This window comes from Sceloporus undulatus, chromosome 5 (genome assembly GCF_019175285.1).
Source record: "Sceloporus undulatus isolate JIND9_A2432 ecotype Alabama chromosome 5, SceUnd_v1.1, whole genome shotgun sequence".
Classification (NCBI taxonomy): domain Eukaryota; kingdom Metazoa; phylum Chordata; class Lepidosauria; order Squamata; family Phrynosomatidae; genus Sceloporus; species Sceloporus undulatus.
The window spans coordinates 148,239,219-148,263,803 of NC_056526.1; the positions used below are offsets into that span (position 1 = coordinate 148,239,219).

The following is a 24,585-nucleotide window of genomic DNA, read 5'->3' on the forward strand; positions in this document are numbered from 1 at the left end:
TTCTGTAATAAGAGCTTTTCCAGCTAAATTTCTGTAAGTTCAAGAAAACAGCTGCTTGAAATAAGTGCCTGCCCAGCAACGTCTGTGCCTCTTTAGGGACACCTACTTCACACTTTAGCACCCATTGGTCTTTATTAGCATCTCCATCTTTTTTGAGCTCATGGGCACATCTGGAATTTTTAAAAGATGGTGTGAGCAAAACTACAGAATAGCTCTTGTGAGAACTGAGGCCAGGGACAAAATGTTTGAAGCCTTCCGTTTGTCTATGTATATATGTATGTGTTCTATCTCTTCCTCATATCCACATGAAGATAAACAGAGAAAGAAAATTACAAGAGAGAAATCAGGGAAACTGGAAGGTTGGTTGGAAACAAAGAGAAGAGCCAGTGTGGCATAATGGTTTGAGTGCTGGACTACAGTTCTGGAGACCAGGGTTTGAATATTCGCTCCACCATGAAAACCCACCGGGTGACCTTGGGCAAGTCACACACTCTCAGTCCTTAGAAAACCCTGTGATGGGATCTCCTTAGAGTCACCGTAAGTCGGATGATTTGAGGGCAAGCAGCAACAATAAATAGAGCAATAGATTACATTGTGGGTGATAGGCCTCCTTCTTCCTCCATCCATTTTCCTGCAGGACATTGCCTCCTCACTCCCCTGCCACACAGTCAGTGGACTAATTGAACCATTCCCTTGTGTGAATGTGCCTTCAAGTTGCCTGTTGACTTATGGCTACCCATAGAAACCCATAGGTTTTCATAGCGTTTTCCTAGGCAAGGAATACTCAGGGATGATTTTGCCAGTTCCTTCTAAAATTCACTTATATAAGGAAAAGAAATAGCTTCATGGGCACCCCAGCATCTATTGGTGCCATTTGGGAAATTCCAGGTCTATTGTCATTTGGTTTGTTACAGAAATCAAAATGTTAATTTTGTTTATTTTGATACTTAATTTCAATAGAAAATAACCCAGCTGATGATTCGCCTTGGTATATATTTTGATGACAACATTTTGGCATTTTTTGGTAAATCCTAGTACACTGTAGTACCCCATGGTTTATTATAACTCATCTGGATAAGCCAATACCTGGGCAATCTTTGGCCTGCAGATGTACCCCCTCCATTCATCTTTGGCAGTGTAAACAAAATATGTTTGGACATCTTTCAACCAATCCAAGAAACTGTGTCACTTGCCAATTTGAATATCTTGTCTTGTTCTATAGTTGGTATCTTTTTTTGCAGTTCAGATGAACCAGGACATGCTTGATAATTAGAGGCTTCCTAGTTTAATTCTAGTGTATATGAAAGGAAGTGCAAAGTGTGTTTTTGACATCTTATTAAGTTGAAATACAATCACCTGAATTGGCCCTATATGTATGCTTTAGTAATTATCTTTGAATCATTCACTGTGATCTTAAAACCATCTGAATGAATGTGTTTACACTTTTAAGCCATTTGAAATTTTTTTAAGGTCCATAGGTTTCAGCTAGCTAAATCAATGCTTCTGTTGCAATCAGTAACCATAATCTACATAGAAGTTACCTTGTGCAACTCTCATTGTCTTTTGGTGTGCAAGAAGTGTTGCTGGGAATTGTATTTGTGATCTGCAAGGGAAGCTCAAATCAACTTGTGACACATTTGGAGGCTGGCATATTGCTTGTGGTTGTGATAAGACTAAATAGCATGGTAGCTTGTGGACATCCAGAAGTATCTATCTGCAGAGGGAACTGCATATTGTCATGGGTTTTGAATGTGCTCAATCAAACAATCTGTTGAGGTGTTGGGGAGAATGACCCATAGGTCGCTAGACTAATTGACCCTGTCACTATATAATAGAAACACTTTGCAAACAAAATTGCAAATGAAAAAAATTGCACAAGAAATTGGAGTATCCTCTAAGAACCCTGGAATGCTATGATTCAGTCATCAGAGAGGGATAGGAGATCAAGTACTGAATGTCTGCATATTAAATACTTGACTGAGTTTGCTGTTTTGGGGTGTGTGTGTGTATGTGTGAGTGAGAGAGAGAGAGAGAGAGAGAGAGAGAGAGAGAATTTATCTAAAAGCTTACATTTTCTGTGTAACTGCATTTTCAAATAAGTTGTTGAATTCGTTAGTACTGTACACTGGTACCTTCATTTGCCTTTGTTTCCTTGGTAATCTTTCTTATAATGCCCTGGTTTTTTGATAAAGAGTCAAGAATGTTTGGCTGATGACCAGACTGTGCTCTAATGAGGGTGGAGTATGTTTGTCATTTAGCAGTGATGTCTGATTTTTGTATTAGTGAGCTAATATCCTGAGCAATACATCTGGTTATACAAGAGCATATTCCCCAAAACATTTCAGCAATATGTTCTGATGGAATGCAGTTGCAATATATAGACGGCTTCTGTGTTCAAAACCCTGATATATCACAAGTGTCCACTTTATAAAAACTAGTTATGGTGACAGTGATGGTCTCATTTAAACTTTGAAAAAATAAGTTTAACATACATCTTCTGACATAGCACCTTTTTTAAAGAATGTATTCAACAAAATCATTCTCTAAGGCGTGATTTTGTCTGTTTAAATAATGTGAAATGTTAAACGTGTAAAGAAACTGCTTTGGTTTGGAAAAGAACAGTGGACACAACTATATTTAAATAAATTAAATATAGCTGGAAACATAAAAATAAATTCTGAGAATCTCAAAGATGATATGTTTGGATTCCTTCTATGCCACAGGGATGTGATTTTCTTCTTCTTCTTCTTCTTCCTCTTCTTCTTCTTCTTCTTTTTAAAAAAGCAATGAGCAAAATTGCACCTGATATTTTAAAATGATAATTTAGTTCGCTGGAAAGTTAGATTACAGATGGTGGCTTAAAAAAAAAAAGTCTCTTAGATTTGTAATGAGGGGGAAATGATGGTATGTTTCACCTAAAGTAAGAGAGACAATGTGTAATAAGGGATTTTGTGGTTTTACAGCTCAGTGCATGTGTTTGAAAGCTGTTCTCTCAGCATCGTGGGTGGCAGGTTATGCTACCATATAATGTATTGTAGTTGGCTCTCCACACTTGTCAGGGTTAGCGTTCAACCATTCGGAAAATTTTCCCATTGTTCTAGCATGTGAACCAAGACTGGCATTGAATTCCCAATAACTTGACCAAGGGGGGCGATGGAGAAATAGTTTAATTACAAAGTTTGAAATGTGATTACTTAGTTCATTGTCTTTCTATATTTCTATAAAATTTGAATTCTTAATCTGTGAACACAATCTGTTTACAGTTATGGTTGCTTGTTCAGCTTTACCACATTATAGAGCAGTTTCTAAGAGAAATTTTGTATATTCTCTTCTGTCTTTCTTCAGCATTGGCTCTCTCCATTTTCATCTTAAACATATTTGCTTTAGATGGACCATAGCTTTTGGCAGCTTTTGCATTTTTTAGCAAATAATACTGTTTCTAGCAAAGGTTGCAAGCGAGAAAAAAAACTTTGTGTGAGGTCCTTGTAAATTGAACCTTGGGAATGTTATGTTTCTGTATTTTCTCCTTTGTGCTTCTCCCCTATTCGTGTCATGGTTATAAATTATATAGTTTGAAATGAAGAATTAAGAACATTCTAAATAGATGCGGTGCAGCTTTCTGTCTTTATGTGTTTGGCTTTATTTTATCTTTACCTGTTGTTTTCAAGCCTGACACTCAGTGAAATAAGCAGTTATGGCACTAAAACTCCATTGTACCAGGGCTTAATCCAATAAAAACAGAAATACCGCCTGCAGAGTTGTATGCAGTGTGCTTGTGTGAACATCAATGTCTGCTGTTCACACACAATCCCCCCCTCCTTTTTTCGAATATTGGAGGGTGTACTGAGAGGTTTCTTTTGGCCCTTATGTTTTACTGGTTGTAGCGAATATTGTTAAGTTTGCTTTGGTAGGCTCACAAGATGTATTTCGCAGATGATCATTACTACATCAAAAAGGGAAAGAAACCAGTTGAGGTGAGGGAGTTGGGTAATGTAAATAACTCTTGTATCAAAAAAGAGGCACATGCTCTTCTATCCTGTATTTGTTTTTTCTGTCCTGCAAGGAGTAAAACTAAAGGAGTATGGACATATGTGTGCATGGTAGCAAAGGAAATGATAAATTTAAATATTGACATGTAACATGAGGATACAAACCTGGGGTTTCATTTGATGTTAAATGTGCCTTGGCTGCACAATACTTTTAAAACACAATGATTGCATACTGTACTGTAATTAATACCTAGTCTTGGCATTAGAGTGGTCTTTCTCACAATGTTTAGATAAGCCATATCCCATATTTGATCACATGGAATGTGCTTATCATTTCCAAGGAATTTTATGGGAAACATCATTTTAAAATGCGTCATTTTCATTTTTCTCTTTTATACCATTTAGAGCAGAGTTTTTCAAACTTTGGTCCTCCAGGTGTTTTGGACTTCAGCTCCCAGAAGCCCTAGCCAGTTCGACCAATAATCAGGAATTCTGGGACCAAAGTTTGGGAAACAATGATTTAGAGCAATTAAAGTGTGCTTTATTTAGAAAAGTTGGTAGCTGACTTGATTGTGTAGACATTGTGTAAAGTATGCCTAGATTAGTAGAAAATGAGGGGAAATATATAGAAAGTAGTCCGGTATACAGAAATATTCTGATCTCTTTGAAATAATGCTGCCCAGACATAGAAAGAAGAGACTAAAACTTTTGAAAACTGCTAATGAAGGTGAATATTCTTGCATGAATCTATAGTGCTATCCCTGCCCATACATACATTGAAACATCTCACATTCATCCTTTACACCATCATTTTCAGAACTTGGTAAATGGAAGAGATGACAGCAATTTTCTTTTGGCTACATCCTTTGTGAAATTTCAGTTTTCAACCAGCTCAAGAGATCTCTTTGTAAGACCAAAACTGTTGTCTCAAGCAGTGATTTGTGTTTCATTCTCACCAGTACAGTAGTTTAGTTATGTACTGACGCAGAATGCAGTTGGAAAAGCTAGTTTAAATACTATCAGTGCAGGGACATCTCTCTTATTCTCCCATTTATTGCATGCGCATGTTGTGTTGCAAATCTTCTTTGTCATAGCACTTGCTCAAATATTGATGCAAAACCATAGAAAACTGTTTTTCTGCTCTTTGCAAAGTGAATTTGTTCTCGTGGGAGAATTCACTGATCTTAAAACTTTTCATGTTTTTCATGACTGCAAGCACCTTCCATATTCTGTACAGGTGCACTCACCTTGTTTTGTGTTGTTCACAAGAAAATTTAACTTTTCCTCTATTCACCTGTATGGAAAAAAGAAAAATGTACATGAGAAAAATAAATCGTACAGGTTCTGGCCCCTGGTTTCATATTTCAGAGAGCAAAGGTAGCAATATACCTCCGAGAGTTTATTCTTCTAACATACCTGTAACAGTGTATTCTGTCTTGCCTATGGCCATATTTTCATGGAACTGGAAGTTCATATTCTGCAGATGCTACAAATGATGTGATATATTAGTGTACTTTGGTGTTCTCAGTGTTTTCATCTACTGTAATTGTAATATACTTTGATTGTGCAGATGTAGTAATGATTTAATACTATTGCTCTCTCTCTCTCTCTCTCTCTGTGTGTGTGTGTGTGTGTGTGTGTGTGTGTGTGTATGTGTGGTTTACCTGCTCATTTTATTCATGTTCAGGAAATCTGTCTAGACATTACAAATAATTTCAGAAGTAAATTATGCACTTATGTTTTGTATGTTCCTGCTCTCATTCCATTATGTAGGATAAAAACATGGCAAATTGAATTAGCAGAGAGTGGAAGTACAGAAAAGCTATTTTCTACCAGTTCTTGCAAACTTCTGGATGGAAAAGTAATGCTACATACTAGGAAATAATTAATTATTTTCTATTAGCATTTTGATATATTTCCAGTGCAGGACTTTTTCAAGGATGCTCATGTAAGGGGAGTTTCCTCTTTCACACCCCTCATGCCACCAAAAGCCTCCTCCTGGAAGGCCTGGGAGGTGAGCTGGGGCTCACAGTGGGAGTCAGGCATCCTAGAAAATCAATTGAAGGCCGCTTACAGTCTTAGAAACATTATCACAAAGGCATCCCAGTTCTGCAGATAGACAGATCTGTGTTAGCATGCCAGGTGGCTTGCATTGATGTAACCACAGTGACATCAGTTTAAGTTTATGTTAATGTGTGACCTGTGCAGAGCAAATAAAGCAAACCTGTGTTGGGTTACTACCTGTCAGTTTGAACAAGTAGTTGAGAGAAGATGAGTACAACAGACTGTGTCAGTATGTTTCCAGTTTTTCTGGCCCAGGACTGAATTTGAACGTCCAGTTTACAACACAAGGAAATATTTTTGATTTTTTCCCCACTACCCTTGCCATCCATCTCACATCTGTAGGGAGACCAGAAGTGTTCCTGTAACCTGAATAATTCTGCAGAAAGGGGGATTTTGGTGGGAGTCCTTCTTCTCACATCTGTGGAAGAAGCTATATTCTCTAAAATTACCTCCCTTATCCAAGTAAGAATAGGCAATCTCTCCTTCTTTGCATCTAGTTTGTTGCAGCTTTCTCTCTCCCCCTGTTTTTTTAAAGAAAAAAACCTCTCAATATCAAAATTGTAGGCATATCACCAGTACGACCCACTTTGGAGGACACCAATCTCAACCCACTAATTGAAGACTAATGTTCTAGGGAAGCTGGACAGTATCAGATATACTTGTTTAGATAATTCTTTTGTCTGTATGGAACAGTTTGTCTGCAGCCTTTGGCTGACAGAGTATAAAAGCAGTAGACTGGACATGCTGTCATTCTTAAACCAATCCAATGTGGCAATCATTTACAGAGATGTCGCATCTGCACAGTAAATAAATTAAATCATTGTATTGTATGAGGTATTGTCTAACATTTAGCCAATCGTGTGTGTCTTTCTATGTCTTCTGTAAATCCTGTTGTAAGCTATTGCATTAAGTACTGTATATTCATGTTTCATTCTTCCAAGTAGACCTGAACTGAATTGCCTAAATCTGCTGTTCAGATTTCAAGAAAAGTATTCCTCAGTTTAGGGATAGGGAAACCTTTGCCCTGAGGACCAGATTGTCATTTTTGGTGAGATTTTCAGGCTATGTGGCCATGTTCTAGAAGAGTTTATTTCTGATGTTTTGTGCAAAACTTGGATACCATACATGAAAGCCTTTGACTTCACACCAGATTGTCACTTAGGAAACCACCTGGAGACTGTGAGAGTACATATTAGGTGTGATTATCCCATATTCTCTCATAACATTCAGTCATACTTGGCCCAGTCATACACTTCCCATTCATACTTCTGCTCCCTTCCCTAACATGCTTGTACTCACATGATCTATCCAGATCAGCTGATGAAGTTGAGGGAATTTTTTCCACATTTCCCCTTTGCAGTGCTGAAGGAGTTCCTCACAGATCAGCAGCTGATCATAGAAGCATAGGATTGGAAAAGATTACAAGGGCCATCCAGTCCAACCTCCTGCCATGCAAGAATACACAATCTAAGCACGTCCAACAGATGGTCATCCAGCCTGTTAAAAAAAAAAAAAACAGAGAAGGAGACTCCACCATACATTGTTGGACAGCTCTTACTAAGATGTTCCTGATGTTTAGGTGGAATCTCCTCTCCTGCAATTTGAATCCATTGAAAACAAGCTTGCCCCATCCTCAATATGACATTCCTTCAAATATTTAAATATGGCTATCCCAAGTTAAGCATACCCAGCTCTCTAAATCGCTCATCGTAGGGCATGGTTTCCAGACCTTTTATCATTTGGGTTGCTGCCCTCTGGACTAGCTCCAGCTTCACAACATCCTTCTTGAATTGTGGTGACCAGAACTGGACACAGTATTCTACATGAGGTCTGACTAAAGCAGAATAGAGTGGTACTAGTACTTCCATCAGTTTAGACATTGTATATCTGTTGATGCAGCCTAGTACCATATTAGCATTTGGACTGCAGCATCACATTACCGACTCATGTTCAGCTTGTGGTCTGCTAAGACCTATATCTCTTTCACATGCACTGTTGTCTAGCCATGTGTCCCCCATCCTAAATTTCTGCATTTCATTATTTCTGCCTAATCAGAACTTTATGTTTCTCCCTGTTGTAATTAATTTTGTTAGTTTTGGCCCAGCCCTCTGATCTGTTAAGGTCATTTTGAATTCGGACCCTGTCCTCTGGGGTATTAGCTTGTTGTTGTTATGTGCCTCTAAGTAGTTTCTGACTTATGACAACCCTCAGGCTCCTAGTCTGGGTTTTTCTTGGCAAAGGTTGTTCAGAGGAGGCTTGCCATTGCCTTCCCCTGAGGCTGGGAGAGTGTGACTTGCCTAAGGTCACCCAATGGGTTTCATGGCTGAACTGAGAATGGAATCTGGGTCTCCAGAGTTATAGTCCAATATCCAGATCACTACGCCCCACTGGCTCAGGCTATCCCTCATAATTTGGTGTCATCTGCAAAATAGATATTCAGAGTTGCTAAGATATAGGAGATTTTCATTGGCAGAGGAGAGCATCTGAAGTCTGGGGAAGATGCTGGCTGGCTGCATGAAGAAACCTCATGAAGGCTGGATTTTGTTTTTGGGCCAGAGTTTCTCCTTGGCTGTCAGTTCTTTAGCAGTGTGCTTGAGGAGTGCCCCATATTATCTACTACTTACTATTTATTATTTAAATCATCCACACAGCTTGAGTATTTTAGCAAACACTCATTTTACATTAAGACAAAAAAAAAAGCTAAAGCAAATTGGTTATAATCTTCTAGCTCTAATACTGACCTTAAATTTACTGCCTCAAATACTGCCTCAAATTTTATTCGGAGTTTTATTAACTCTTTTGGGTGAAAGATCATCCCAATCACTTTGGTGAAACAAAAGCTCAAGAGGTAAACAAATTTCGCCAAATTGGAGTGATCAACCTGAGAAAATGAAAAATGAAGTGTTACTTCTCTTTATGTTGCTGAAGATGAAAGCAATAATCAATTGTTCTGAATAGTTTGACTTAATCTTTTGCTAGTATTAGGTTTCAGAAGGCATTGTGAGATGATCTAGAAAATCGTATGTTGGGTACAGAATCATAGTTTGGTGGAAATCCAATGTGATATAGACCAAATTATGGTTCAGAAAAAAAGTCACCCACCAGCCTTCCAAAGTACAATGAGTAGGAGAAACATGTACGTAGGACAAAGAAACCTTGAGAGTAAAGACCACAATTTCCTGCAATTTGTTTCAGACTCCTCTTTCAGTGCATCCAAGATTCCCTGGGCATTGTAATCTGACTTTATGTAATTGATCCTGCTTTGTTTATGCCATTGATCCTGCTTTGTTTTCTCTATCAGACACTTATTTGATAATAATGTGCATGACTATCACTCAGATCTTGGTGTATATGAAGGCTCTGTACTAGCACTCTTTCATATGAGAATAATAAGGCCTTGCTATGATGAAATAACAAAGCATGGAAATAGGATTTCACAGTTACTTACTTTTTATAGCTTCTCTGGCATTCTTCCCTCTCCTTAATTAAGAATAATAAATTGAAAAAAATCAGGTAGGCAGTTTCTTAAATATACTTAAACATTATATTGAACTATAGTTTTCCAGTCATTGATAGAAGTTGAAAGAGAAGATATCTTCAAAGACACATCAGGAAAATCATTTGTTGAATTAGACCTACAGTATGTGAATCGAAATGGTTTACTAGTCATGCCCTCCTTTGGGTGAAGTACTAGAGAAGGCAACTGAAGAAGGCTCTTGCATATTATCGGAGAGAGGCTGCTAAATGCTGTTAGATGTTCAAATTCTTTTTCTCGTACATTCTTATGACAATGATTATATGTAAGAATCTTAAGTATTACTCTTTGTAAAGGTATTCCTTTTTCTTTGAGTAAAGTGTGTCATGAATTAACTAGAATTGCCCACGTGCAGTGCAGTTTTGTATAGTTAACAGAATCTTTATTGGAGTGCTAGTCCTAGTAAATGGCAGACCCTTCTTCTTCTTGGCTTTACTTCACGAACGAAAATTCAGGAAGGATTCATCCGTGCTTTCTACAAGCGCGTTGATGACGTTGGATGTATCCTTCGAGCCTGTGCAATGGATTTTTCTGGTGGAGCGCAGCGTGCACAGAACTGGCCTCACCCTTTAAGCCAGAGGTTCAACTGCTGAGGCCTTGACAAGCATGGATGGTGGCAGTGAGGTCCTCTGGTCGTAGGTTTGAGTAGAGTTTCCTTCTCTTAGATGGTTGACCTTACAGGGTTAGACGAGTACCATCTGCCCGGGTTTGGGATTAGAGTTTTCCTTCTCCTAGGATGGTTGCCATAAGGCTAGAGAGCCCATCCTGCCCTTTGGCGCCCTTGATCAGACCCTTCAGTTGTGACCTGTCTGGCATTGGAGGCCCTACCAGTGGCTATTATACCACCGCCAGCATAGCTCACAACTTCATTAGGGTACGCAAGCTTCTCCCCCACACAGTCAGAGCATAGCTGGAGGGGAATAGGAGGCCGGAAGATGACAGTTAAGGAGGGAGGAGCAGACCCAGTGTACTAGTATTATGCAAGTCATAATGCATTTGATTGAACTTTCAGTTTCATTGATAACTGTGCATGAGTATTTGATATTCATCTGTCTTTTTTCTACCATGGGTAATTCCCAAGTGCTGTCTTCTTGCTTGCTTATATCTCTAATAGAGTCAGTTTGAGATCTGCCGAGTACTAACATTTAGAAGGCCTAGTGGTCTTCTGTTCTCTCTTAGAAAATGCAAATGTTGACTGTGGTAGTACTCCATATCTATTTATTTAAAATATGTTATACAGCACTTTTCCTTTTAAAAAACTTAAAAAAAACAATTTTATATAATAAGCTGATTTTGTCAAAGTCACTGTTTTCTTATTCTGCTTCAGTATGAGTTCTCAATGTTCTATGCTCTACAGCAGGGGTTCCCAAACTTTGGTCCTCCAGAGGTTTTGGACTGCAGCTCCCAGAATTCCTGGTTGTTGGCCAGGCTGGCTGGTGCTTTTGAGAATTGAAGTTCAAAATATCTGGCGGAATAAAGTTTGAGGAACACTACAGTGTTAGGTTTCATGATACAGTAAAAATTTTCTATGATTCTTTGTGTGTGTGTGTGTGTGTGTGTGTGTGTGTGTGTGTAATATTTATTTATTTTACAATCAACTGATCAAACACCAACAAACAGTTTCATGGTAACAGTTACATGGATTTGTAACTGGTTGACCGGCCGAACGCAAAGGGTGCTCAACAATGGCTCCTTTTCATCCTGGAGAGAAGTGACCAGTGGGGTCCCACAGGGCTCTGTCCTGGGCCCAGTGCTATTCAACATTTTTATCAGTGACCTGGATGACAGAATTGGGAGCATACTTATCAAATTTGCAGATGACACCAAATTAGGAGGAATAGCTAATACCTCAGAGGACAGGATCAAGATTCAGAATGACCTGAATAGACTAAAAAGCTGGGCCAAAGGTAACAAAATGAAATTCAACATGGAGAAATGTGAAGTATTGCACTTAGGGTGGAAAAATAAAATACACAAATATAGGATTGGGGACACCTGGCTGAATGAAACTACGAGTGAAAGGGATCTAGGAGTCCAAGTAGACCACAAGTTGAACATGAGTGAACAGTGTGATGCGGCAACTAAAAAGGCCAATGCAATTTTAGGCTGCATCAATAGAAGTATAGTGTCTAGATCAAGAGAAGTAATAGTGCCACTGTATTCTGCTTTGGTCAAGCCCCATCTAGAATATTGTGTCCAGTTCTGGGCGCCACAATTCAGAAAGGACATTGAGAAACTGGAGCGTGTCCAAAGGAGGGCGACTAAAATGGTGAAGGGTCTGGAAACCATGTCCTATGAGGAACGACTTAGGGAGCTGGGGATGTTTAGCCTGTAGAAAAGAAGGTTAAGAGGTGATATGATAGCCCTGTTTAAATATTTGAAGGGATGTCATGTTGAGAAGGGAGCAAGCTTATTTTCTGCTGCTCCAGAGAACAGAAGCCGGAACAATGGAGCAAGCTACAGAAAAAGAGATTCCACCTCAACATGAGGAGGAACTTCCTGACAGTAAGGGCTGTTCGACAGTGGAATGCACTCCCTCGGAGGGTGATAGAGTCTCCTTCCTTGGAGGTCTTTAATCAGAGGCTGGATGGCCATCTGTCAGGGATGCTTTGGTTTGGATTTCCTGCATGGCAGGGGGTTGGACTGGATGGCCCTAGTGGTCTCTTCCAACTCTACGATTCTATGATTCTATGAAACATCAATCAGCAGATGTCACAATAAATCATCAAATTGTAAGAGTAGGTAATAGTTAAGGTTTCACTTATAAAATTATATTAAAAAGAAAAGAAATAAAATTTAGAAGTATATAATCATTATAAATCTGTATATTTTAAAGACAGATCAAATGTTTCCTCTTTCTGCAAAAGGTACTGGAGAAGGAAACAAGAAGAAATGGAGTGAATAGCATAGTCATTCATAGCATTGCTGGTATAATGGCGGTGTAGCAGTGAATTATAATGGCGTAATTGTGTAAGATAATTTCATCTAGAATTCAAAGATACAATATATGCATAGTGGGAGGAGAAATACCACATAATCATGCCTTAGCTTGTTTTCTTCACTACTGCATATGCATTGCTAGGCAAACATGTCTCATCTTTAACTGATTTTTAGTTGGATTTTTGAATTCCTTACCTATTTCTTTGGCTTAGATAATTTTTCATACTCTTGTTGTCTGAAGCCTATCATTAATATTTCTTGAATGTGCTAATGAGAGGGATGAAGCACCTTGATTAACTTTGGTGGAGGGAAAATTCACAAAAATCATACAAAGGTATTATTATTATTATTATTATTATTATTATTATTATTATTATTATTATTTCATTTATATCCTGCCATTCTTCTAGTAATGAGACTCAGGGGAGCTACTCATGAAAGGCAGCTTTACTCAGTTTTCAGGAATCTCTCCTATACCCTCATTCAGAAGAGTTCCTAGATCCTTTGTGTAACACTTGAGGGGAGCACTGGAGTAATTGCTATGGGTAGGAGGAACAGAAATCAATTTCTGCAAGTCCAATTGCATGCTCTTAAACCTGGATGTTACTCATTTTCATTTTTAATTCCCAATTATTCCAACATTGCAAATGGCTGTCACTATAAAACTTTATTAGAATATGTCCAGGGGTGCTCTCCTGAGGCTAAGTCATTTCCCCCCTGGTGGTGGTCTTCTCTATATGTTCCTCATACTAAAATTTATATTGAAATAGAGTTTTCATCTTTGGCATTTATTTGGGGCTGGCCTGTCTTCCTGGAGACTCTTTAGGAATGTCTGTTTTAGCTTCTTGAGTGAATAGAAAGCTCTTCTGACCTAATGGACTGAAGTAAGCCATGTCTTGACCATTTACAGGAGGTGACTGATGGTGGCCACACAGTCACCTCCCTAGGTGGTCGTTGCTTCACTAGGGCAAATGAGCCTGCCTTTTCACAGTGAGCTCTTTGACCGAACTTACTTCTGCATTTCTTGTAAAGTTTTTCTTGTGGTGTCCCTCCTTTTGACTCACTTGGAATTTCTGAAGTTTCTCTTGGATATGCTTCACTTTTTAGCTGGAACTGGTGCATCATTGCTATTAACTTGTTCTCTTCCTTCCTAAGCGAAGAGGTGGCAGGCACCCAAAATCTGCTACTTCATGTGTTGACAGTTCCAGTTTTGGAATTACATAGCAGCCTGTTGAAGCTCAGTATTTGTAGTTATGTTGTGGTGCATGGGAAACATGGACAGGGAAAGTGAATTTCATGATAGTGTTGTTCTTTCTTTAAAGCTGTTATGAAGAGCTCCATTTGTGGTATCAGACAAATGCTACAAAGCAAGGAAGAGGGCATGTTTCAGCTGGATGCTTGCCACAGTATGTTGCACAAATTAACAAATCAAAATGGTTGTCTTTAGAGAGAGCTTCTCAGTCCAGCACTGAAAAGTGACATACTTGATTAAAATATCTCTTAAATAAAGTTCTGGTAAAAACTTGAAGTGCTAAGTTGTTCTTTTTCAAATTCAAACTGCATATATTCTGCATTAAAAAAAAACTATGTAGTCAGAGAAGGAAGTAGACTGAAAGTTGTGGAGCTGAAAATACAACAGCAGCTGTGGCAGTGGAGGATCGGGCAATGAAGGCACAGTGTAGAGAAGATGAGAAGAAAGAAGGAGGGATTATGGTATAATTTGGAAGTGATGATCAAAAAGTATTTATGTTATTGCTGAGGAATGCTGAATTAAAAACATACAAGAGGTTGCCAGAGTTCAAGGGACTGACAACTATTAAAGCTTGCACAATCTTTGCTGATTAGATGGTCCCAGATCCATGAATGCAGACCATAATGCAGATCATTAAGAGACTTGGTGAGATCAACAAGATTGCTGATTTCACTATGCAGGCCTTATACTCTGGCTACCAAGGCTGTCTTAATATTCAGGCCTAGAGCCAGATCGAAAGGATTTATAAATACATATGGGAGTGGGGACAAGGGCTTGTCACTGTTGGAAAAATATTGGTACCATTATCTAAATTTGTTTGCATATATTTTTAGGAAAATGGCCAGACTGACTGACTGACTTCCTTCCCTCCATCCTTTTACTCATGTTCCATTCAACCAGCTGAGATTATGGACAGACAGACAGACCTCCCCTTGCTATTTTATTCTTGCAACCCAGGAGTCACTGGCCTAAAGTGACACAGCAAATGATTGGACATTTGATCCTGGGTGTCCCCATTCCTAGTCCAATACATCCTAGCCCAATATAGTCTTCATTTCTAATCCATTATAGTAATTACTACACCACAAGGGCTTTAATTATAGTTGAGAGGCTAACTACATTATGGGGAATGGATGAATGCTGTCAAACCATCTTTTCTCTCTCATGCTTTGGCTCAGAAAATAAATATGTATTGTTCCATCATTATATTTGGCATTTTCTTGCTTCTTGCAAGCGTCAGCTAATAGAAAAATCTCCAACATGATGTCACGTTGTAGGTTTGATGGGAAAAAAATATCTGGGAGATTCATGAAGGCATGAATTGGTTGCCAGTAATGGTAAGAATCAAGCAAATTTTTTGGTAGAAGGGGTCTGATGGCTGTCTCATTCAGTGAGGACATGGTTAAATATAGGACAGTTTGCTGGTTTTTACGTTTCCTTAAGTCTTGAGGACAACAAGGAATAGAAGAAGGAATATGTTAAAGCAAGGATAAGAGTTGGTTGAATATAGGACTGTAGACACCTAGATTTCTTGCTGACATGTTTATTTATGTCTATTTATTTATGTCTATGTACGTATGACATGTTCAAGAGCCAGCATGGTGTAGTGGTTTGAGTGTTCGACTATGACTCTGGAGACCAGGGTTCTAATCCTTGCTCAGCTGTGGAATCCCTTGGGCAAGTCATATTCTCTCAGCCTCAGAGGAGGGCAAATGCAAACTCCCTCTGAACAAATCTTGCCAACAAAACCCTGTGATAGTTTTGCCTTAGGGATGCCATACGTTGGAAATTATATGAAGGCACACAACAATTCTGTATAAATCTGTATTCTCCATTTCTGCCCATATCTTTTTGTTTTGGATAGGTTGACTCAATTGCTTATGCAACTGAGTGATACTTTTATTACTGAATTTTATTCTAAGTATTTCTTCCTCCTTTCTCCTTTTCTTCTCCAGCAACTTGAATTAGTGGAACCAAGTGGTTGGATTCATGTTCCTTTAACCGATACTCACAAGAAACCTATACGCACTTTCATGATTCAGATTGCTGTTTTAGCCAATCATCAAAATGGAAGAGACACTCATATGCGACAAATTAAAGTCTATACACCAGTGGAAGAAAGTTCTATTGGTAAATTTCCTAGATGTACAACAATTGATTTTATGATGTATCGCTCAATCAGGTAAACAAACAATATTTTTGTACTTTAATTATGCTATTGTATTTTTGTGTAATTTAAAATAAAGTGTGAAAAACTATTACCTTATCTTACTGCTTTGTTTTGTTGGACAGAATCATAGGTATAATTTTTTTTAAATAAACAACTTGCTTTTCTGTTGTTGTTTGATAATTATCTATTACTATTTTTATTGTATTGGGTTGGGGGCCCTCCAATGTGTCAATTTAAATTTTGTTTACATAATGTTCCTCAAATATACAAAGAAATTCATGAAAAAATTAACAAACCAGGTAAGGTGACTGTGCCTCATGGAGTATTGCAGTATGCACTGAACCATTCTAAGAAGATTACAAGACAATTTGAAGGAAGATTGTTTGTTTTCTCTTATACATAAGGAGGATATATTTTTTTAAAAAAATCATTATCATATGAAGAATCATACTTGGCCAACTCTCTTTAATACAGATGCAGGTTTCTAGAAAGCCACAACCAGAGGAGTAGCCCTTTCATAGAACCTGGAAGAGAGGTGCTGACTTGGCTAGAACCTGTAGTACAAAAAAGTAACTGTTTCAAGCTCTGTTCTTTGCCTATAATGTCTCAGTGTCATTGGCATATACTGTATTGACATACAGTCTCTTAATCTGATGGTTTCATTTAGCTAACAAGGCCAGTAGTTCATTCTGAATGTGTCTCATTCTCCTTTGATACCACATAAGTCATTATTATTATTATTATTATTATTATTATTGGCGGGATACAGACCACCCAAAAAGGGCGGTCTCCTGCCACCCTGGTTTGCTCTGCGAGGGAGCCGCAGTGGCCAAACTGCGCAGCTCCGTCACAGAACAAAAAGAACCCACAAAAAGCAGGTTCTTCTTGCGGCGTGCTTGTGACGCTGCAATGCGCCAATGGCGCACTTGCGGCATCACAAGCGCGCCAGGACGTGCGGACGCTAGGCCTCCGTCACGTCAAAATGGCAGCGCCCATGTAGACAGGGCGCCTCCATTTTTCGCTCCCAGTACGTACTAAGTTTAGCCTAGTATGTACTAGGGTTAGGGAGCATGTGAATAGTGCGCGCTCCCTAACCCTACTCCCGCCACCGCCACGCTACAAAATGGAGGTATGTTTATTTTTATAGTGCAGTAAATGTACACAGCGCTATGCATACAAATAATCAAATCAATAAAAACAAAACCTGCCAATGGCATACAATCTACAAAATACATATAAAACAATAGGTAATAATATGAAATAGAATTGGTTAAAATAAGCAGGCAACAATTAAAAACAACATCAACTATCCAATCAAAAATCAGATATATAATCACACAGTGCCTGGGAATGCTTCCCTGAACAAGATAGTCTTCAACTCAGATTTAAAGGTGGTCAAAGAATTGATGACCCGTGTTCGTGGGGGAAGAAGGTTCCAGGAGTGAGGGGCAGCAAGTGAGAAGGGATGAATCCGAGACAGGGCAGTGGAGATCCTAGGCTGGGTTAGCAGACCTTGACTACTAGACCTTGACTATTAGTCAGTGACCATCACCATCACATCCTAGCTTTTATTTATTCAAACCACCTTTAAACCCCTTCTCAGCAGAAAAGGATCCCAGAAATGTTTACATCCATTAAAAAAAAAAGATACTGTCTCTTTCTGCAGATATAACATCCTTAAAAGGCATAATACAAAAGGGAGAAGAGGTTAGGAGAAAGGAGGTAAAGACTGATGCAAGTTCCTGTTCTTAAAGCTATACCATTCTTACAGTGACCAGCTGGAATGGCACCAGTTTTTAGAGCAAAAGAACAAGATGGAGTTGTTCTCTTAGCAGTTGTTCTCCTATTATATCCTGGCTTCTGGGAGAAACCCAACAGAGCTGGTCCCTTAGCAAAACCAATGGAATGGTCCTGCTTTCTAGCCAGTTCTGCAACCCATAATTCTCATTTTTTAAAAAATCTACAAAAAAATTACATAGTGACAATAAAGCTACAGTATAGCATATCAAACCAATATGATGTTCAGTGGCTTAAACCAACCTTAAAAGTCTTGACTAAAAAGATGTATTGGCAATCTGCCTCAAATAGGGAACCTCCAGGGTCTGCCATAAAGTGTTGGGAAATGAATTTAAATCTGTGGCAGAAAATTCTATAAACTGATCGTTTTGTCTTTTGATGGTCTGACCACACGGCCATTGGATTTCACCAGAAGAGGCTGAATATCTAGTCATACAAGAAAGACATTTTAAATCTCTGATGTGTCCTATTCAGTTGCCCTTTCTAAACTAAAGAGGTGCTTCCTCATAGGAGACGTGCTCTGATCATTAAGGTTTGTTTTAGAAGGGAGAGAAATAATTTTCATCACTGCCTTGCAATATAACAGTGATGGTAACCATCTTCGACTTCAGTGATTGTTGAATGCCAAGTACAAGGAATACAAAATATATTAGTTATATGAGTCTTTGTCCTCCAGAGTGATGGGAACATATGGTTCTCCAGAAGTTATTAGATTGTAACTCCTATCAGCTTAGTCTATGCTAGCTAGGACTACTTGAAATTTCACTTCAACATCATCTGGAAGATCATATGTTCCTCATCTCTTGCTCCCAGTTTAATGAGGTTTGGCAAAGCTTCTGCCAGTTTTAGCATTCCTACTTAACATTAGGCATGGACAGTTGAGGCTGGTGCCGGGCCAATTTTATGGCCATGAGACCTTTCAGAACTATACATGGACTACCCTAAAAAGGTGAGAAAAGAAGGGGAAAATTTAGAATGTTCACTTCAGGTTTTTAAAAATGGGGTTTGTTTGATATTTAACAGTGCAAAACAAAGGACTGCAGCTCATTTAAAAGGTGTATTAGAGGCCATTTTGGTCAAAAAAAGACTGGTCCTAGAAATCTGGAGAGGCTGAGGGTTACAAAACAGCTCTGGAATTACACTTTTCCCATTCCTGCTTTACATGGTACACCTAAGAGAGCTTGAGGCAGTTTGCCTGAGTTTCCCCCCATCCTGGAACCAGCACTTTTCTGCACCTCTCTAAAGAAATGCTGATAAAGAAAAGAAATGTTTGAATTTTTCTTGGTAGCTGTAGTCTATTTGTTTTTAAATTACAAGGCAATGCTGTGGTCTTGTGCAGTTTGTAGGTACAGGGGTACCCCGGGTTACGAAATTAATTCGTTCCGCCGCCGCTTTCGTAACCCGGAATACTTCGTAAGGCGAAAAAGCCATAGGCGCTAATGGGGAAAAGCTGCGATTTCGTGTGAAATAGCGCCGAAAAGCACCAAAATTTTTTTCGTAACCCGAAATAACCTTCGTAACCCAGAACAGTTTTTTTGAATGGATTTTTTTCGTAACCCGGAAATTTCGTAAGGCGGCGCATTCGTATCCCGGGGTACCAGTGTATTATGAAGTAAGCTTCTATCTTCACTATTGACAGCTACAGTTACTGACACCATTGCGTTTTACCACTGAAGTAAACCAGCCATAGGATAAACCAGCACTTGCAAGCATATGGCACATGGGTGGAAGATTAAATGCAATCCCTGCTACAGAACAGGACTAATCTTACAAAAGTCTTGTAGATATCTTTACGCAGGTAGTGGACACCATGATGTTTCTTTCATGAAGACAAATATACCAAATATACCTCCAGTGACAGTCAAATCTTAATTCTAGGGATTATCAGCATGTATTTAAATAAATATAAACTGTTTTTGATGTAGCTTCTCCTACTCTTCAACAAGGTGTTTTTATCTCCAGATTTTTTAGGAATTAATCTAAATTTGGTTATTTCATCTACTAAGGAAAACTGAAATGGGTTGTATTGTGTTTCTACTTAGCACCATTTTATCAAGTGGCCTTTCCATTGGCATGGGCACCAATTTAAATATTTAGGTGTCTGGATTTCCAAATCTATACAGTTAATGGTACATGAGGATCTAAACCTCAATTATCAGGATAAGTCAAGATGAACTCCTTGGTGGTGTCTTAAGAAAGCTGATCATTTCATTTTGTTCTTTTCCTTGGAATCAAGACTTTTGGTTGAGAAATAATAATAATAATAATAATAATAATTATTATTATTATTATTATTATTATTATTATTATTATTATTATTATTATTATTTATATACCGCCCTATGGCAAACCAATCCGGGCAGTTGACAACAGTAAAATATAAATTATAACAATTAAAAACACTTTATCCCTCCCCCCTTTAAGACAATATTAAACAGTATAACATATTAAAAACACAACATCAAGCATAAAAACAGCAATTAAAACCCTGATATCCCTCTGTTGATCCTCGACCATCACTGTGATGGGGCCACGGGAGGAATGAGGGAATCAGGGAACCTGGGCTGGGATGGTTAGTCTGGAGAAACTGCTTTTTAAAAAGTACTGTTGTAGTCAGAGTAGAGGAGTCTCAATTCAAAATGTATGATTTTACTCAAACACCTCCCCTGCAATATAATTAGGCTTTTAAAAAGCTTTAATTGGTACCACCGGGGATGGGGCATATGAATGTGTGTATACATAGGGGCATGTTAGAGTGAATGCAGGGGAATGTGTTGATTATGAGAATGCATTTTTGTCTATAAAAGAGAGAGGAGGTGTTCTTGGCAATTTCTTGCAGCCAACAGCTCTGACTTCTTGCATGAGTCTCTTGGAAATGCTCTCTGAATAGAAGCAGGACCATTGGGCTGAAAATGTTCCCCACACTTGGTTCAAATGAGTGACTGTATTTGTGTACCCTAATCGGTGGATAAAACCATGTCTTCATGTCCATGTCTTTCAGAAGCTAAACACGGTTGTGCCTGGTTAGCACTTGGAAGAGGGCTATCATGGAATACCAGGGATCTCTTGGTAGGGGCCAGTGCCAGACCCTACTGGGCTAGAAGGACCAATGGTCAGCTTTCTGTGTTCCTGTGAAGTGTCAGTAACATTTTGTTTTCACTTCAGAAATGCAGGCTTTATTTCAGTTCATTAAAATTTACTTGATCCTGGTTTATCTAGAAAAAATGAACATGAAGGCTTAAGAGGCTTGCTGATAGTATGAGTGTTCTAGTCTAGAATGAAGTCAAGATGCCTGTGCTGTTTGTAGTTCTCACAATAACCAGCTTTCACATTAAAATAATTTTTTAGTCCTAGTTCTTTTTGGTTTAGCTTCTAAATTTCATGAGCTCTCACTGCACTTAAACATTTCTCTGAAGTTTTTGAAATTAGGCCTTAATTTGCTCTGAGAAGTTGTGCTGTTAAATGCTTAAATACTTTGCTTCCTGAACATGGATTTCTGAATTGGAGTTTTGGTAACCTGAGTGTATGTGAAATAGTCTTATCAGCTGTATATTGGCAGTAGTTATGCTGAGGTTAACCCTTACTGATGCTAAAGTTAATGCATTACTATGATGTTGAAATCAAGAAGTATAACAAATATGTTTTCTCTTACAGAGTAAGGGGAGAAGAATGAGTGTTGCTTTTTTTCAAAAGACATCCAGAAACTCAAGCACTGGTATATCCACTGGTTGGGGGTTCACTAAAATTCAAATTATGTAACATTTGGCAGCATTAACTGAAATGGTAGGGAAGGTAGCAGGGCTTCCTGAGTCACAATGCAATTTTGGGTGGTTGTAAGCACAGAATGAACAATGATGTAAAATATGCTGAGTATGAAGTATATTTTAGCAAGTACATTTTAGCCTGTCTTCTCATGACAACAGCACACTGAACAGTGTATACTTACTGCCCCCTCCAAAAAGATTGTACATCAGATACAAGAATGATTTACTATCTATGACTTGCACCAATGTAGTTTTCAGTAACAAAGAAAGTTACAATCTTTGTGTATGAACACTCATCTTCACTTGTATTTCTGTTTTTTCTCCTTTGTATATTATCAGCATTCTTCTGAGAACTGTATAGGACTAAATGCCATCATATACTCCTAGGTGAGCATGTTTGATTGACTAAGCAGAAATACACTTGATCTCTTCACCTTTTTAAAGTGATTAAGTGCCTCAGTATCACAAAGTTATTAGGGTTTTCTAGGAAGCCTAGTACCTTTTGCCACCTAAGTAGCATATTCATGGGCAAGTAAGACAACCTTAGTGTTTCTGTGCTGTCACAATATATGGCCCTATTATTGCTTGTTACCCTTTAGAAATTCTTTAGAAATTCAGTGTGTCCTCTCTCTTCACATTGAATGTGACAAGGTGAGAAGACAAAAACAGATAACACTGCTTTCTGTAATGTATTTTATGTACAGTAGTTTATTACTTACTTTACTGTACCTTTTAATCCTCTGCTTCTAAATTTAATATGCCTGTTTCACATCTTTGATGACAAAGTTAAGTGAGGTCATTTGATGATAACTATGTCATGTTAATAAATAGATGGTAATCCACACATCAACTAAAGATCTCATTCCTATTCAACCTAGAGGAAATTTGATTCTAGGTCCCAGTGACTATGGGTTTGACCCACTTGGAGTGACTCTGCCTTTAGAAAATGTGTCTTTTTGGCACTGTTGTAAAAGAAATCTCAGGTAATCAGAATGAGAGAGACAGAAGCTTTTAAGCCATAAGGCCTGCTTATCATAAAGAATAACTTGGTAGCAAAGTAGTGCTTTTACACTAGCTGTTGCATTGGTAAGAGTTACACAGCCAATGATTTTTAGCATCCTGCTATAGTTACTCCCTCTTACCACTTCCAACTGTATCTTTTCGTACTGCTTTGGGTTCCAGTTTTGGAAGAGACTATATATACCTCAGTTGTAGAGCTTTTCATGTAGAATATTCCAGGTTCAGTATCTGGCATCTCCAATTTCAACACTCAGGTAGCAGGTGAGGTGAAAATCTTTCTCTGGCTGAATCTCTGGAAAACTGCTGCAAGTCAGAGTAAACAGTATGGGGCTAGATAGACAAATAATTAGATTGAAAATAAAGACCTGTGTGCATTTGCCTCCATGGAACTCAGTTAAAAGTAGTCCGTTATTGAAAAAGTAAAGACGTATTAGTAAATGTTACTGAGATTGTGCTGACAAGCAGTGGACATGAAAGAAAAGAAACATGATAATGGTCTTCTCCAGATAATGCATTTTCTGTAAAATACACTGTTTTGCCATTTTATACATAGTTTCCAACATCTGATTTGCAAACAAACTATGTTTTAGGCAAACTGTTGTATGTCTAGTTCAGATGTAGCAATAAACTATGGTTTGCTGTGAACCAGGAAGGAGGTTTTCTGTTACATGCAAATCCCATCATAGTTTATGCCAGTAGTATTTTCTTAAAGATCACAAAATTTTCTTAACATTCTAGAGTATTTTCCATTTTGTTCTGAATTGTAATTATAAAATATTTGTCTAATTAATTCTGTATTTTTAAAATTCATTTGACCTTTGCATTAAAATTCGTTTCACCTTTTGATCAAATAGCTTTCAAGTCTGTCTAATGCATTAAGGCTGAAATACCGCAACCACTTACCTGGCAATAACTTCTGAGTAGAAAGTACTTCTTTCTGAGTTGATATTCATATGGTGGCACTGCAAAACGACACAGTACCTTTGTTCCTCAGAGTGTCAGTGCCCTCACTCTCACATCTATAGTCCTAGAGCAATTGTCAGTTGGGATAGATTTCTTTTTGGCCAGGAGGAAAGAGAACGATTTCCTGCAGCTCCTCCTTCTTTAGTCTATCTTTACACCTAGGTGGGAGAATGGAGCGGAATTGCCACTGCTAAGGTTTCTTGTAAATACATAATTGAAAAATAGACATCTTAATTCTTTTAAAAAGCTTGCTTTTAGTTCTTGGTGGAAAAGGTTTGAGCACTTACAATTTAATTGACTGAAATCTAATTTGGCAAGATTTGTCTTCTTTCTTTTTCCCCTGGCATTAGCAAAATTTTGTCTAACAATCTCCTTACTGTAGTCCTGCATGAAAGCAATCACATTTCTGTAGTTTTCCTATGACAAATTTATTTTTCCTATAAGCTTTCATTGGCTGGTGCAGCTGGCATGGGATTACTGACAATGAGCCAGGAGATCTGAGCTTCAAGGAGAACTCACAGCTCTCTCAGTTGTTGGCAGAGGGCAGGGTAAACCCCTCCCTGGGCATTAGCACTAACACTTGTTGGCACTGCTGGCAAAGCACACATTGGTACAGGCTCACTCTTGGAAGCAAGGAAAAGGATATAGATTGTGGGAGGTAGAGTTGATCTGCTTAAACAATTCCCAGAGCATGTGAGCAGCTACCACCTGGTCCTATTTTTAAAAGATGAAATAAGTGGGTCTAATGATTGAAAGCCATGGATTCTATAAAAAGGGGGGGGGTATAGAGGTGGATAAGTTATAGCTAGTATTTTATTAGGTGTTTATATCTGTGTAAAAGTGTGTGACTGTTGAACATCTGTAATTTCAGATGCTACTGTCAGTGTAACCTCTCCTTTTGAATCATAAGCTGGTTCAATTTTAAAAGTCAGACAAGGCCTTAATAGCCATCTGCCTACTGCGGTTGTAATGTGATATCTGAAGGAAATACCAACTTTGGTGGTATAGGATGGGACAATTTTATGTGTAACACTACTCTCTGTTCTTCTAGTGTGCTTGTAGCCATGGTGAAAAGACACTCCTTGTCTTCA

At 38.4% G+C, this 24,585-nt stretch overlaps 1 protein-coding gene across 4 annotated transcripts in view; it reads left to right on the forward strand.

Moving 5' to 3' along the window:
- ANAPC10 (anaphase promoting complex subunit 10) overlaps positions 1–23,363 on the forward strand; it is a 39,342-nt gene extending 15,979 nt beyond the window's left edge. For 3 of the 4 annotated variants that reach the window (XM_042469167.1, XM_042469166.1, XM_042469164.1), the window contains 2 exons: positions 15,736–15,962; positions 20,749–23,363. In XM_042469167.1, the coding sequence (XP_042325101.1) occupies positions 15,736–15,962; positions 20,749–20,755 (234 nt within the window). In that variant the 3' untranslated portion in view covers positions 20,756–23,363. The remainder of the gene's footprint in view (positions 1–15,735; positions 15,963–20,748) is intronic. The other variant, XM_042469165.1, reaches the window with a different exon arrangement.
- Positions 23,364–24,585: the final 1,222 nt, after the last annotated feature.